Below are 14,726 nucleotides of genomic sequence, written 5' to 3'. Positions count from 1 at the left end.
CGCAGTCGGTGCCATCTGTCTCCATTCACTCTGATCAACACAGATACATGTAATAATCATAATGATGTCACTGCTCATATGTGATACAGAGGTTCTGGAGGGCCGGAGCCTATCCCAGCTGACACTGGGTGAGAGGCAGGGTGCACCCTGGACAGGTCACCAGACTATCAGGGCTGACACATAGAGACAGACAACCATTCACACTCACATTCACATCTACGGACAATTTAGAGTCAATAATTAACCTGCTTGTCTTTGGACTGTGGGAGGAAGCCGGAGTAATTGACACACATCAGGTCAGGCCCCCATTTGATAAGATTTTACTTTGGGGACCTCAATCTAAAAAGATTTTGGTTGTGATTAAGACCAGAATTCTATAGTTGTCAACTACAGCTGGGGAGTTCATCACGTAGGAAGTGAAACCTATAATCAGAATAGTTTCTTACTCACATTAGGGGAGTGGATTAAAGTGCAAGTTTCAGTAAGTTAAATAGTGAAAATAATCCCCCAAGGACCCAGGGGGTGTACCTGGACCCTTGGATGCAAACCACTGCACTTGCTGATGTTAAAATGATTGACAGAAGACCATTTTTTAGAACTGGTAATGATAATATTTGCCTTTGTGATACATTCCTCATCACTATTATCAGTGACATTTACAACAACACTAGGGCTGCAACCATTATTGTTATTATCAATTAACCTGTTGATAGGGCTACACAATATATTGTTATTTTTTTATCGTCATCTCAATGTCAACTTGATTTTTTGAGTTAGTTGGTACTCCTTTCATTTTTTAATCAACATGGAATATATTGTGTTTTAGCAGATTACTGAAAGTAGCAGAAAGGCAGAACTGTGAATACACTTTACTATCTATTATTTATCGCAAATAAGTTTCTTACCGATGTTGAATGTCACATTTTCCAGGATGGTGTCAAACATAATAAATTTACAGTGACCTCAAACGAAGAAAAGCAGCAAAATCTCACATTTGAGAAGTTGGAATCAGCAAGTTGAGCAATTTTGCCTTGATAAGTGAGTTAAACAATTATTAAAATAGTTGGGGCTGGACAATATTTTGCTATTATATTGATATGGTGATATGAGGCTAGATATCGTCTTAGATATTGGATTTCGTAACATTGTAATTGTTGTCGTTCCCTTGTTTTAAAGGCTGCATTACAGTAAAGTGATGTAATTTTCTGAACTTACCAGACTGCTGTAGCCCACTTAGTCATCATATTAGGGATGCACAGAATATTCGATAACTGAATATATTCAGCCGAATATTGCAAAAAAAACCACATTCGGTATTCGGTGGAATAAGTGAAAAGCAAGGCCGAATAATAGTGGCGTGCTTTGATAACGCAGTCAAACAGTGTGCGGTGACGGACGGAGTAAAATGTCGGCAGTTTGGCGATATTTTACTCCGTCCGTCACCGCACTCGCATTTGCGACTAAAAATAGTTTTGTGCGAGCAAAATAAATCATTCAGCACGCTGTGCAGTACAGATTTCAACCAGCAGCAGAAACGAAAGGCGAATCCTGCCGGTTGTGGGTTGAACGGGGGTCACAGACACGGACAGGAATACGTTTTCCTGTCAAATACGGCAGCCATAGTGCTCCGCGGCACAAGATAACGGCTTACCGGCGATGGAGAAGTCCGGCTCCAATAATGTCCTCTTCTTGGCGTCTTGACTGCCCAGTAGTACCTGGACAGCCGAGCCGTGGCAGCACACAGGTATGTGACGTGTCAGAGGAGAAACGAGCCGTTCACATTTCTCTCTTTGTGGCAGGTAACGGCCCACAAACCTCACCGCACTTTAGGGACTGTTCTTTACTCATGAAGGGACTTGTCAGGGGAGGAGGGTGGCTGGTTGATTTTTATTTTTTTTATTTCGATCCCCGCTATGTTAATCACTTATTGATGCCGAAGTATGAATAAGTCAAGTAATTTATTCCATTGAAATATCATTGATATATTATAGAGAAGTGATTTATCTTTTTATAAATGACAAAAGGCACATCTGCCTCATTTTTGCTGTGGTATCCTGATAGTACTCAGAACCATGATATTTTCACTGGTATCGTACCGTGGGTCCCAATTTTGGGAACCATGATATTTTCACTGGTATCGTACCGTGGGTCCCAATTTTGGTGCCCTGACAACACTAATCTGGAGGAGGTTCATCTGCAAAAACTAATGAAAAACTAAACAACGGTATTCTGTAATTTTATTCGGCTTCGGCCACAAATTTTCATTTCAGTGCATCCCTACATTATATCCACATGAATGATGAGTATACATCAAAAATGTCATGACGTAAATATTTTGAGAAGACACCAATAGGCAACCCTACAGTATCGTCGATTTTCTTCGTATCGTTCGGCATTAGTTAATTTTGTTTCAATCAACTAATCATTGCAGCTCATTACTAAACAAAATGCATTGTGCAGCTTTTGTGCTTACAACACCAAGAGTCAGATGCTTCTGTACTGTGGCAACAGACGGTTGTCAAGCTAAAATACTACTGCAGGTTGACTTCATTCTACAGAAATGTAATCAAATATGTCAACACGAGGTTCTCACGGGCCCACATCCCTCATTTGTTCAGCGATTCCGATAAAAGAAGTAAAACAAAAACGGCCAATTATCTAACAAGCAACCACCAGTTAGTAGCGTCTCCATAATGGACAGTATGTTTATGTAACACTGTGTATGCATGGCTCTGTTCCATGAGCCGACGATCAACAGGAAGTGTGTAAGAAACGTGTTAGGTGAAGCAGACGGAGCAGGCAGGTGGGAGAGAAGAGGAGGAACAGCAACACTGTGTGGGCGACAGAGTTGGCAAGCTGTCTGCGTTATCTGGTTTTCATCTCCTCCTTCACTGTAAATCAGGTATCAGTCAGTTAGTGCGCTCCCTCGCTGATGTGATGGATGCGATGTTGGTGCGGTCTCAATAACGCATCAATACTGGCCTTCAGAAAGGTAACGAAGAGGGCAGAGAAGACAGGGAAGTAGGGATGATGAACTGCATGTATGTCTTGAAGATACTGATTTCTATCTGTACGTGAGGTTTCCCTACATTTCCATCCTTTGCTTTTCTATAAATAGTTGGAGGTCACAGGATATAAATAGCTCTCCATCTTCAACAAGGTAATCTTAGAGCAGTGAGTTAAACGGTTACTGTGTGTGTGTGTAATGTGCATGTGTGTGTTACTGTGTGAGGCAGACAGAGACAGAGAGAGTGTAGAAACTGGGCCATGCAGCCTCTTGACACTCAATCTCATTCACCTGCCACAGATTACTGTCACCTCTTGTTAGCCTGTGTGTGTGTGTGTGTGTGTGTTTGAAGATGGAAATGGGTCTATTTCTTTGTGATTGACAGCCGCCATCAGACATATATAGAAAATGTTTCATGCCTGAAAGAGTGAGAGGCGGTGAGCTGTCTGCCCTTCATCCTGGTCACTGCAGTTCAACAGGACCAGGTGCTTAGAGATGGCTGAGGCTTGCTAGAACATGAAAGCCCTCTGGACGAGGTTCAGTCTGTTGTTTGACTGATGACTGCTCTCATTTCTAAACATTGCAACCATTGTTTGTATGTACATTTTAAATTTGGACATACAAAAACGTATAAATCAAAAGAGTTGAGCTGTTAAGGATGTAAGTAAATGCAATCCATAATTAATTAAAAAGTAAAATAATCATTAGTTGCAGCCCTTGTGTTTTCTTAGGATTAATGGACCACAGGGAGATAATACACTTGTGTGTGTGTGTGTGTGTGTGTGTGTGCGTGCGTTTCCCAGAACCAGCAGGCCATAAAGCATGTGTGTATTTCCAGTGCAAGCCCAGTCTTGCCTGTCCTGAATACTTTCAGCTCAAAGATCCTACTTGCATGTTTCAGGTTTAACTGGAGTATTGGGATATCACACCAGTAACCTCTTCAGTCTAATATCTATTAGTTCTTTAAATAGCTGTCTCCTGGGATTAGTCGCTATAAGACATATGACATTCTTTATTAGGAAAGTAAATTCTTGGAATTGTGGAGATCCTTACCATCAGGAGCAGGAAAATGAGTGTGAAGAGATGTCAGAAGAACAAAAGCTTTCAGGTGTCTTATCAGTCTGTATACATGTGTGTGTGAGGGGGAGTGAGTGTGTGTGTGTGTGTGTATTCGGCATTCCAGTCTGAGTCACATGCAGGTCCGTGTATCCGTGGTAACAAAAGCTCTCATTCATGGGGGAGAAACTACTCATTCATTCTGACTCTCTGCAATCTGTTTCACCGTGTCACTGTGTTCTGTTATCAGTGTGTTGGAGTGTATTGATAGGGTGTGTGTATATGTGAACACATTGGATCATCATACATTTATTTATCTCCCATGAAAACTTTTTGTGTCTAAGTGACTAATGAAAACAACAGTGTTTTTTTAAACAGTGCTGCAGCAGGTTGCAGTGTAACCACTCGCTGCATGTTTGTTCAATTCGTATCCACTAAAAGTGTTTGTTTTTGCCACTGACAGGCTCAGATTGCTATTGTAAGTGTCTGAAAACGTTGTTGAAATGATCCCTACAGAGAAAGACCTTTGTGCGAAAGAATAAGATCCTTTTTTGTTCAGTTAGAAACAGACCTAAAATCACCATCACCAAACCCACCAGACTCCATTTAAAAAAACAGTGATTTTATCATAGTATAACACACTTTATTTTAAGACAACAGAAACAAAATAAAACTCACAAAAGTCATCTTGGGTTGTCTCTTCACTGTTCCAACAATCATCAGCTCCAGTTTGGTTGAAATAAACCCTTAATTCACCCGGTAAGATGTGGAAATATTCTGGATCTTTACAGGCTTAAATGGCTGTTTTTTTTAATGGAGTCTGGTGGGTTTGATGATTGCGATTTTGGGTCTGTTTCTAGTAAAACAAAAAGAATCTTACTCTTCAACAAAAACGTTTATCTCCGGGGCGCTGGTGGCTTAGTGGATAGAGCAGGCACCCCATGTACAAGGCTGTTGCTGCAGCGGCCCAGGTTCGACTCCAGCCTGTGGCCCTTTGCTGCATGTCATTCCCTCTCTCTCTCTCTCCCCCTTCACACTAGACTTTCCTATCAATTAAAGGCAAAACTGCCCAAAAAATATCTTTTAAAAAAAAAAGAAAAAGGTTTATCTCCATAACGATCCTTTCCATAATGTTGCCAGACACTCCTAATAACAATCTGAGCCTGTCAGTGGCAAAAACAAACAATTTATTCGTGAACATAAACTGATTTCATTGCAGCCTGATTTGCTGCTACTTGCTGCAGCACTCTTACTTGATGCTGGACCAAAAACACTGGGTAAAAAAATGTTTTGTTCCCATTCCTTACTTTGAAACAAAGACATGGGAAGATAGGGTTCAGGTTGGAAAATACCAAAGTTACCGTTTTAAATGTAGGAGTCCAATAAAAATGTCAAATTAGGTTTGTTTGTACAAATGTTTGATGTTTTATTTAGCTCTGTAGAGCTCTGTATCATCAATGCGAAGCTTCAAAACACAAGTTAAAATAAAAACTGACATTAAATGAAATGCACAAACATATGTATGCTCCAGCACACACTCAAACATGTCTTTTTTCCCTCTGCAGTGTGTTGGTGAGGAGAACTGGGTGGACAGCAGGACGATTTACATTGGACATAAGGAGCCTCCTCCAGGAACGGAGGCCTTTATACAACAAAGATTCCCCGACAACAGAATAGTCTCCTCCAAGGTCAGCGAAAACACCCACGCACACACACAGATCAAAACACACAGCATAGATACTAGAAGAAAAACACACTACAGGAAACAACAGTTTTTACTGTAGCACTATCCGGGCTTATGCTGTGTGAGTGAGTTATTCTTGGTAAGAACACACACTGTGAGGAAGATTTTGGAAGAGCCGTTATTGTATTTTAAAGATGGGACTCTCAGTATTTAAATTATTAAATTCAATCTGTTCTGCCATTTTAGACAGTGGTTTATTGATGATTTTAATGTCTTTTTAGTTTTGTAAAATGTTTTTTATGGCTGTGGTTAATGTTAGATTTACATTTCTTCCGTTATACTGGATTATATTGAAGCCCTTATTGAAATATCCTAGTCCTACTTATGGTAAAATCAATGAAAAAGCATCTTATCATCTACTTTGTTCAGACCCTTCATGCATTTGGATTTTAACACTATCGCTCAATGTATCATTTGAACTGTCTCATGTCTCCAGTACACATTTTGGAACTTCATCCCAAAGAATATGTTCGAGCAGTTTAGGAGAGTCGCCAACTTCTACTTTCTCATCATATTTCTGGTTCAGGTAAAACCCTTTTCTGTTTACTTTTACGTTAATTACAGATATTTAAAGTGTATTTTCCTGTCTTTTCACTAGTTTTGTTCCTGCAAAGCTGCTACTACTGTATGCTGGAATTAAATGGTTTCTGGGAGAACGTGCAACACCATAAATAATAATAATAACAACAATAATAACCCTTTCACATAAACCAAGGACAACTAACATGAAGAAAACAAGCCAAAAAAAGAACTGCGGCTGTTTGTGGGTGTGAGATGGGTGGTGATTAAGTCCATCAATACTTTGCTACTTCTTATTACCTCCCCGTAGAGGCCGGTAAAGGTCAGATATTACTTTGCGTCTCTTTTTAAAGCTGTCTGTCATTTTGATGTAGTATTCTGCCCTAAATCTATGCCGGCCATTTAATTCTGTCAGTCTGTGTGTGTCACTGTAGTTGATCATCGACACTCCCACCAGTCCGATCACCAGCGGGCTGCCACTCTTCTTTGTCATCACAGTCACCGCCATCAAACAGGTGAGACCCAGAGGTTTTAATTTCACTTTGCTTTACTTTGTGGGATATTGACATTAAACACCACACCACAAGCAAAACCTACACACTCCTCATCACAGCACCTTTACATCCCGCCCTCCTCTGTCTCTGTCTCTCTCTGTAAGGGTTATGAGGACTGGTTGAGACACAAAGCAGACAACTCTGTCAACCAGTGTCCCGTCCACGTGGTGCAGCACGGGAAAGTGGTCCGCAAACAAAGCCGCAAGCTCAGGGTACGTGTGTATGTCACAAGATAAATCACTCTCACCCCATATAACACGAACAGACCTTTGGTGCATTTGTTTTATTGGCTCATGCCGAGGGATTTTCCTGCCACTGAGCTGTGTGTGCGTGTGTGTATGTGTGTGTGTGTGTGTGTGTGTGTGTGTAGGCCTATATTTGAGAGCAGTTGAGCTTTTAAAGTGTGTTATATTAATGTACGTTATGTAATGTATTCAGAGAGTGAAATTGCAGCTGAAATACCAGATGTAGAGGATCTGTTACAGGATCAAATGTCCCGTGAGAGAACAAATGTTGGTGACTGTTGGCTGAACTTGAGCGGTTTACAGGTGGTAAAGCAGAAGGTTAGCTTGTTAGGCAAACTGCATTAGCATAAAGTGCATTAGCAATACTAAAAGGATGATTGGAGACACTGCATCTGCAAGTGCCAGACACGGTGCATTTTTAAAATAAAAACAAGTTGTCTGTCTCAGGTTGGAGATGTCGTCTTGGTGAAAGAAGATGAGTCTTTTCCCTGCGACCTCATCCTTCTCTCCACATCTCGAGATGATGGGACCTGCTATGTGACCACAGCCAGTCTGGACGGAGAGAGCAGCCACAAGGTGTGTACAGTATTTGTGCGCAGTTTTCATGCCAGCCTCTTATTTAGGCTCTTTTATTCACCCATACTGTACCTTCTCTCCTCTCTAGACGTACTATGCAGTTCAGGACACCAAAGCTTACATCACAGAGAAGGAGGTGGACTCCATCCATGCTACTATAGAATGTGAACAACCACAGCCGGACCTGTACAAGTCAGTGCAACACACATACACACACATTGAAAAAACACAATCCTGGCAAATGAATGTTTGAAACGTGTCTTGTTTCCTTTTACATCTGTCCGACACAGATTTGTGGGTCGCGTCAACTTCTACATGGACAATGAGCCAGTTGCAAGGTAACTCAAAGCTCTAATATACCACAGGAGTATGATCATTTTTCCCCAGTAAAGATCAGTTAATCAGTTTAAGCTGAGTTTTCCAAAAATCACTAAACTCCATATTAGTCCTCCAGATATGTTCAGTCATATTTAGTGGCAGCACTCTCACCCTGATGCTGAAAACACACCAAACAGCATTGCAAAATGTGTCCCTTAATTGAGTTTGTTTCTTGTTAGGGGCCAGGCAGCCTAAGCTGCCAGGACCCTATTGTTTTTGCTGCATGTTCTTCTTCATCTTCTTCCGAGGAAATCATACATCCCATGCGCGAAAAATCACCAAACTTTGCGCAAAGTAGAGCCCTGCGCTGGAGCCCGAGGCCCGAGGGGCCCGACAGCCCGAGGGCCGGGCTTTGGGCCAATTACCATATCATTACCTCAGACACGGGCCGGGCTCTGGCTTTTTTTTTAACCTGCCAATTAGAGAAGTGTGTGTTTGTGTTTAACCGATTTAAACGGCAACACTTGAACGCAGCAGCCGCTGTGCCTCTCCCTCTCCGCTGCACATCACTCATCATATTGTAGCGTCTGCCAGGACATGTGGAAGGATGACGCGGTTATTCGGCAAACCACCGTTTGTTACTGAACAGTACAGGTTACTGTTGGCCGTAACCACGCCAAAACAACCACAAAACAAGGACTTAGCTGTAACGTTAACTCGAACCATGCACTGCTGCTCTCTCCTCCAGCTCGCTCCACACACACAAGCACGCGCACTCACACAGCCCTCATCCTCGTCACTCTCGCACCCCGCTCACAGAACATTGACGTTACAACAGAACATTCACTGCAGGGTCGCTACAATATTTTACTGATCCCATTCATAAACACTGTGATAAGGTTTGTTTTGTTCGTGTTTGTAGCTTAGGCTTGGATAGACGTGTTTATTTGTTAATAGACCTGCCACCTACAATTTGCAATATCAGGCGCTGCAGTTGCATCGCGCACAGTCACTTCAAAAAACAAAATAATCAATTAAACAGCCCCGAAAATGCTTCAAACACTTTTCTAAATAATCTTAATATTGAAAGGAAATGAAATATACCCACTTATGCCATTAAAAGTGCTTAGATAAGGTCGGAGGTCTATAACTGCACATATAGACCTCCGACCTTATCTGGGTATATTTCGTTTCCTTTCAATATTAAGATTATTTAGAAAAGTGTTTGAAGCATTTTGGGGGTTGTTTAATTGATTATTTTGTTTTTTGAAGTGACTGTGCGCGATGCAACTGCAGCAGTGCGCAGCAACAGTTGACAATTCTCGCTAAATAGGAGAATACAGTCATTAAGTTAAATAAATTCAAATTTAACTTTATCCTTTCAATCAAAATATAATGAATATAGCTTAATACCATGCTAGAAAACCCAATTAAACTATTTTAATGTCTGCAACATTAACAGCCTACATGTTTTTATGGGAGGTTTTAAAAAAAAAAAAGTCTGGCTTTTTTTCGGGTTCGGGCATGAGAATTCTGAAAACCTGTCGGGCCGGGCTGGGGCTCCACCCCCTCGGGCCAGGGCCGTAGCACAAAGGTCCAGTCCCATACCAGAGTGCCTCAGCTGCAAAAACAGGCCAATAGTCCTGTTGGTGGCGCTACAGCAAGCCTCTAAAGTTCAAAATTTTGAAAGTTCACAACAAATCAACCATATGTGCTACAGCTGTGCAACTTTCACCAAAATGTAGCCCAAATACTGAAGAAACTTTTGTACATTTAAACCTATTGCAAATTATGAAGTCCATCACTCTGTTTTTTTCAAAAACTGTAAAACTTATTCAACCTATCTCCTCCCACAATTTTTGCTCAATTGACACCAGACTTGCTACAGAGCATCTTCAGATTGTCCTACACAAATGATCCACACAGATTTTTGATTTATCGAAAATTGAGCCTACAGTGCATCAAACTGTTTGACTGTAAACGGTATTGTAAACATATACTTGCAAATTCTTGCTAAATACATTTTCAGTGTTCATTAAAAAAAAATGACAAAATTTTGGAGTCATGGTAGATGATGTTTGGAAAATATCAGAATTTTATCCCAAAACTGAATTTTTTACAGCATTTTGAATTTCGCTCTCATGTGAACAATTGGAGTCAATGCAAAAATGGCATTTTTAAACGTCAGTTTTTAACTTATGGAGCCAATAAATCATTGTTAAAAACAAATTACCAACATCTCCATGCTGTCTAGATGCAATTTGTGTATTTTCGGATTTTTGTCTTAATCCCTGAATTTTTGACAGCCGTTTGAAATCTGCCTTTACACACTAACAGCTGCTGTCTTGCAAACAGGTCCTTTACACACTAACAGCTGCTGTCTTGCAAACAGGTGACTGGCTTCGTCAATTTGTGAAGCTACATGTGACATTTCTGTTTGCCAATTAGCTCAGTGAGATAGAGGATGGTTCTTGATGTTGAAGATTATGAGTTCAAGCCTCAGCTCGTGCAACATTTCCATATGGGAAATCTACCCAAACTTTTCATAAAGGTCCAGTCTCATGCCAGATGTCCTCAACTGGAAACACAAGACAATAGTCTTGTGTTTCCACAGAGACATATTCTCTAATTTAATGAAATTAAATTTCTGGGAGTAATTATAGATGACAGAATTAGCTGGAAATCACATATCAAACATGTACAGACTAAAGTCGCAAGAAGCATTGCAATAATAAACAAAGCAAAGATGGTTTTAGATCAGAAATCACTCCACACCTTATACTGTTCTTTAGTCTCACCTTACTTACAGTACTGTGCTGAGGTTTGGGGCAACAACTATAAAACCACGCTATCTCCTCTAACTATTCTTCAAAAAAGAGCTATACGAATTATTCACAAAGTTGGTTACCAGGAACACACGAAGGCATTATTCATACAGTCAAAATTACTAAAGTTTACAGACATTGTTGAATATCAAACGGCACAAATAATGTTCAAAGCTAAAAATAATTTACTACCAAAAAATGTACAGAAATTATTCAGTGACCAGGAGGAGGGTTATAATTTAAGGGGAAAATTCAATTTTAAAATTAACTTAATTCGAACCACCAGGAAAAGTTTTTGCATCTCAGTCAGAGGGGTGAGACTATGGAATGGGTTTACTATGGAACTTAAGCAGTGTTCAAGCATTAAACAGTTTAAAATAATGTACAAAAACATCATTTTCAAGAGGTACAGGGAAGAGGGAGGTGTTGGAAATCACCAGGTGTTATAGGGGTATTGTTTATTCACGTAGTTATTCTCGGGTCTCTGTTCTTTTTTTTGTGCATGTGTGCATGTATATGTGAATGCATGTACATGTATCTATGGTCTATGTGTTATGTATGTCTGCATGTATGCAGTGCATATGGGTATGTGTATGTTGGTGTACGTGTATGTACATGTATGTATATATGTGTATATACAGGTGTATGTCTATATGTGTATTATATATAATATGTTCTTGCTGTACATATTAAAACAGGACATTAATGGATACTTTGGTTTAGACTAGGTAGGGAGGTTGTTATTGTTATTGTTATTGTTGTTTATTATGTTAGGGAGAATGGGTGGGAGTAATTAAGTTTTACTTCTTCTCACTTCTTTTCGGATATGCGTATTGTTTGATTTATGTTACTTCTTATTGGATTCAATATGTTTTTAAATTTTATTTATTTTTTTTCTCTTCTTTCTTTCTTTTTCATATTGTTTATTATTATTTTCCTTTTATTATTGCATCATATTCGAAATAAACATCTCAATCAATCAATCAATCAATAGTCCTGATGGTGGCGCAACAGCAAGCCTCTAAATTTCAAAACTTTGAAAATTCATAACAAATCAACCATATGTGCCACAGCTTTGGAACTTTCACTTTGAAATTTGCTTTTCCATGGCATGGATGGCTACTGTCTGGCACCCTGATGCTTGGCTTAGTCAATTTGTGAAGCCACACATGAACTATCACTTGCCAATTAGCTCAGTGAGATAGACGACGGACCTCAGTCTCAGAAGTTGTGAGTTCCAGCCTCAGCTAAGGCAGAACGGACATTCTAATGTGAAAGTCCTATGTTCCGGCATCATGCTATGTGGATTAGAGACTACCAAGGTTAAAATAGTTATGATCCAGGCAGTTTTGCGGAGAGACAAATACTCTTTATCAACACTTTTCCCTGTTATCCCTTGTCTCTTTTCCCTGTTTATTTGGCTTACCTATCAGTCAATATGCAGAGTCTATCCAATAGCTACTTTTACATTTTAAAAAATGTTTTCATCTTTGTCACCATGGATAATGTTTAGCTTTAAGCTAGATCAGGCCAGTTTGTTCATAATTGCTAGCAGTTAATGTTATTCTTACTTTCTTGTTCTTGAGTTTTTTCTTTCCTTTGTATATTATGAGTCTGATCACTTCAGCCACTCATTTGAAGGGCATGCCATAATTATATGACGTAACTTCTATGTTGTGATATGCTTTGTTTTAGTGTGTGTGTTGCTCAGAATTGCCTAATTTTGCCTAAAATTGCCCTGCGCAGCAGCTAGAATTACTTTTGTTTCTGAGCAGAGGCTTACTTTCAAAATAAGGTCTTTGTTAGCAGGTGTAACAGAACATGTGTACAAGGATAAATGAATACAGCAGAACTTTCACAATTGATGAAACAGCCAGAAAATGATTTGTTGTCTCTTTGCAGGCCGTTAGGAGCAGAGAACCTGCTGCTCCGAGGAGCCACACTCAAGAACACGGAGTACATCTATGGTAATGTCCCCTGAAATACACTAATATGCTTGGAAAAGGTGTTTGTTAAGATTTTTTGTCAAACAAAGTACGTGTATAAGCTTTTTCCAGAGCTATTAACTCTTTTCAGTTGGTGCAAGTATAAAACTTAAGTCATAAAAAGTTTATAAGGTTGCATATATGGCCATGACTACTTTGCAAACTTTATCCACTGACAAAAACTATGAGATGTGATTAAAAGGCTCTGGGAAAAGCTACTAAATGGACCTTGAGTTAAAGGTCCAGTGTTGTATTTAGGGGGATATACTGGCGAAATGGGAGTGGTATAATTAGTATGTTTTCCTCTGCGTATAATCACCTGAAAATAAAAAATGTTGCTAATGTTGTTTTCGTTACCTTAGAATGATCCGTTTATATCTGCATATGGCGCTAGATACCACTAGATAATACACACTAGACCTTTGGGGTGTGGCTTTGTCAAACTATTGGTCAAAAATAAACTATTGTGTTCAACGTTCACCTCTGCCTCCTTTTTAGCGGTTGCCATCTACACAGGCATGGAAACCAAGATGGCTCTCAACTACCAGTCCAAGTCTCAGAAACGGTCTGCAGTGGAAAAGTAAGTTTGCTGATATAAATATTCTAAGTTGTTTGTGGAGGAGAAGCTATGAGCATTGATTGACACCCACACGCAGACATTACAGTCTTTGGCAGCATCAATTAAAGCGAGCTTAGATAATATTTCTATTTTTTACCCATCCATCTATGAGCTAACTGAGCGGCCTTGTGTCTCTCTGGCTCGCTGCTCTGACTGGATCACTTTCTTTCCATCTGGCATTGACATGCGTCTTGTATCCAGATGGCTTGTAGATATAACTGTCTGTAGGTGGATTACATTTACACTTGGCAACAGCGTCGCCTCATTAAGTCATTGAAATTGCATTTGTCTTCCTTTTGCCAAAATGAACTTGGCTAGGTGTAAATGTCTTAGCCGTTCTCTTAACACAAGTATCTGTTAAGTACAGTGTGTTACAGTCCAAACTGCCTCCTTTCGAAATCCATGTACTTTTGTTTCCTTTCATTGTCTCCCCCTGCAGGTCAATGAATGCCTACCTGGTGGTCTACCTGTGCATCCTCATCAGCAAGGCCCTCATCAACACGGTGCTGAAATATGTGTGGCAGGCCGACTCCAAGAGAGACGAGCCGTGGTACAACGAGAGGACAGAGACAGAGAGACAGAGACACATCGTGAGTCGGTCACACTCCCTCAATCAGGAGGTAAAATGATTTCTTCATCCTCTCTCCTCCCTCTCATCCTCCTCCTCTTCCTACTCAGGTGATCAGGGCATTCACAGACTTCTTGGCCTTCATGGTTCTTTTCAACTACATCATCCCTGTCTCCATGTACGTCACTGTGGAGATGCAGAAGTTTCTGGGCTCCTATTTCATCATGTGGGACGATGAGATGTTTGACGAGGAGCTGGGAGAGAGAGCTGTGGTCAACACGTCGGACCTGAACGAGGAGCTGGGACAGGTAACAAACGACACTTGAAACAAGCTAAATGTTACTGTACCATAAAGAGAAGTCATGCAGAGGCTTTTCCTGCTCTGTTTCCAGGTGGAGTACGTGTTTACAGACAAGACAGGGACTCTGACGGAGAACAACATGGAGTTCATCGAGTGCTGCGTGGACGGACATGTTTACGTACCTCATGCTATCTGTAACGGACAGGTACATTTTTAGCTTTGTATGTTCTTACTCAGATTACTCTCGTGTTGTACTTGGGACTGTGCCATATATCTTAATGTACTTAATTTGTGTTGTTGCTAGGTGATGCCTGGTGCAGCAGGTATGGACATGATCGACACATCGCCAGGTCCCGGGGCCAGGGTGAGCATAGCCTCAGTTTGAATGTGTGTGTGTGTTTATGTGTGT

At 40.4% G+C, this 14,726-nt stretch overlaps 1 protein-coding gene across 5 annotated transcripts in view; it reads left to right on the top strand.

Moving 5' to 3' along the window:
• atp11a (ATPase phospholipid transporting 11A) overlaps window positions 1-14,726 on the top strand; it is a 54,562-nt gene that overhangs the window by 24,022 nt on the left and 15,814 nt on the right. For all 5 annotated transcript variants that reach the window (XM_050063512.1, XM_050063511.1, XM_050063513.1 and 2 more), the window contains exons 2-14: window positions 5,629-5,751; window positions 6,244-6,333; window positions 6,761-6,841; window positions 6,985-7,092; window positions 7,573-7,701; window positions 7,790-7,893; window positions 7,992-8,039; window positions 12,747-12,811; window positions 13,328-13,409; window positions 13,888-14,038; window positions 14,127-14,324; window positions 14,409-14,522; window positions 14,622-14,681. In XM_050063512.1, coding sequence (XP_049919469.1) covers window positions 5,629-5,751; window positions 6,244-6,333; window positions 6,761-6,841; window positions 6,985-7,092; window positions 7,573-7,701; window positions 7,790-7,893; window positions 7,992-8,039; window positions 12,747-12,811; window positions 13,328-13,409; window positions 13,888-14,038; window positions 14,127-14,324; window positions 14,409-14,522; window positions 14,622-14,681 — 1,353 coding nt within the window. The remainder of the gene's footprint in view (window positions 1-5,628; window positions 5,752-6,243; window positions 6,334-6,760; window positions 6,842-6,984; window positions 7,093-7,572; window positions 7,702-7,789; window positions 7,894-7,991; window positions 8,040-12,746; window positions 12,812-13,327; window positions 13,410-13,887; window positions 14,039-14,126; window positions 14,325-14,408; window positions 14,523-14,621; window positions 14,682-14,726) is intronic.

This window comes from Epinephelus moara, chromosome 15, assembly GCF_006386435.1.
Source record: "Epinephelus moara isolate mb chromosome 15, YSFRI_EMoa_1.0, whole genome shotgun sequence".
NCBI lineage: Eukaryota > Metazoa > Chordata > Actinopteri > Perciformes > Serranidae > Epinephelus > Epinephelus moara.
Note: the sequence above shows the minus strand (reverse complement) of the source record. Positions and strands in the feature narration are given on the sequence as shown.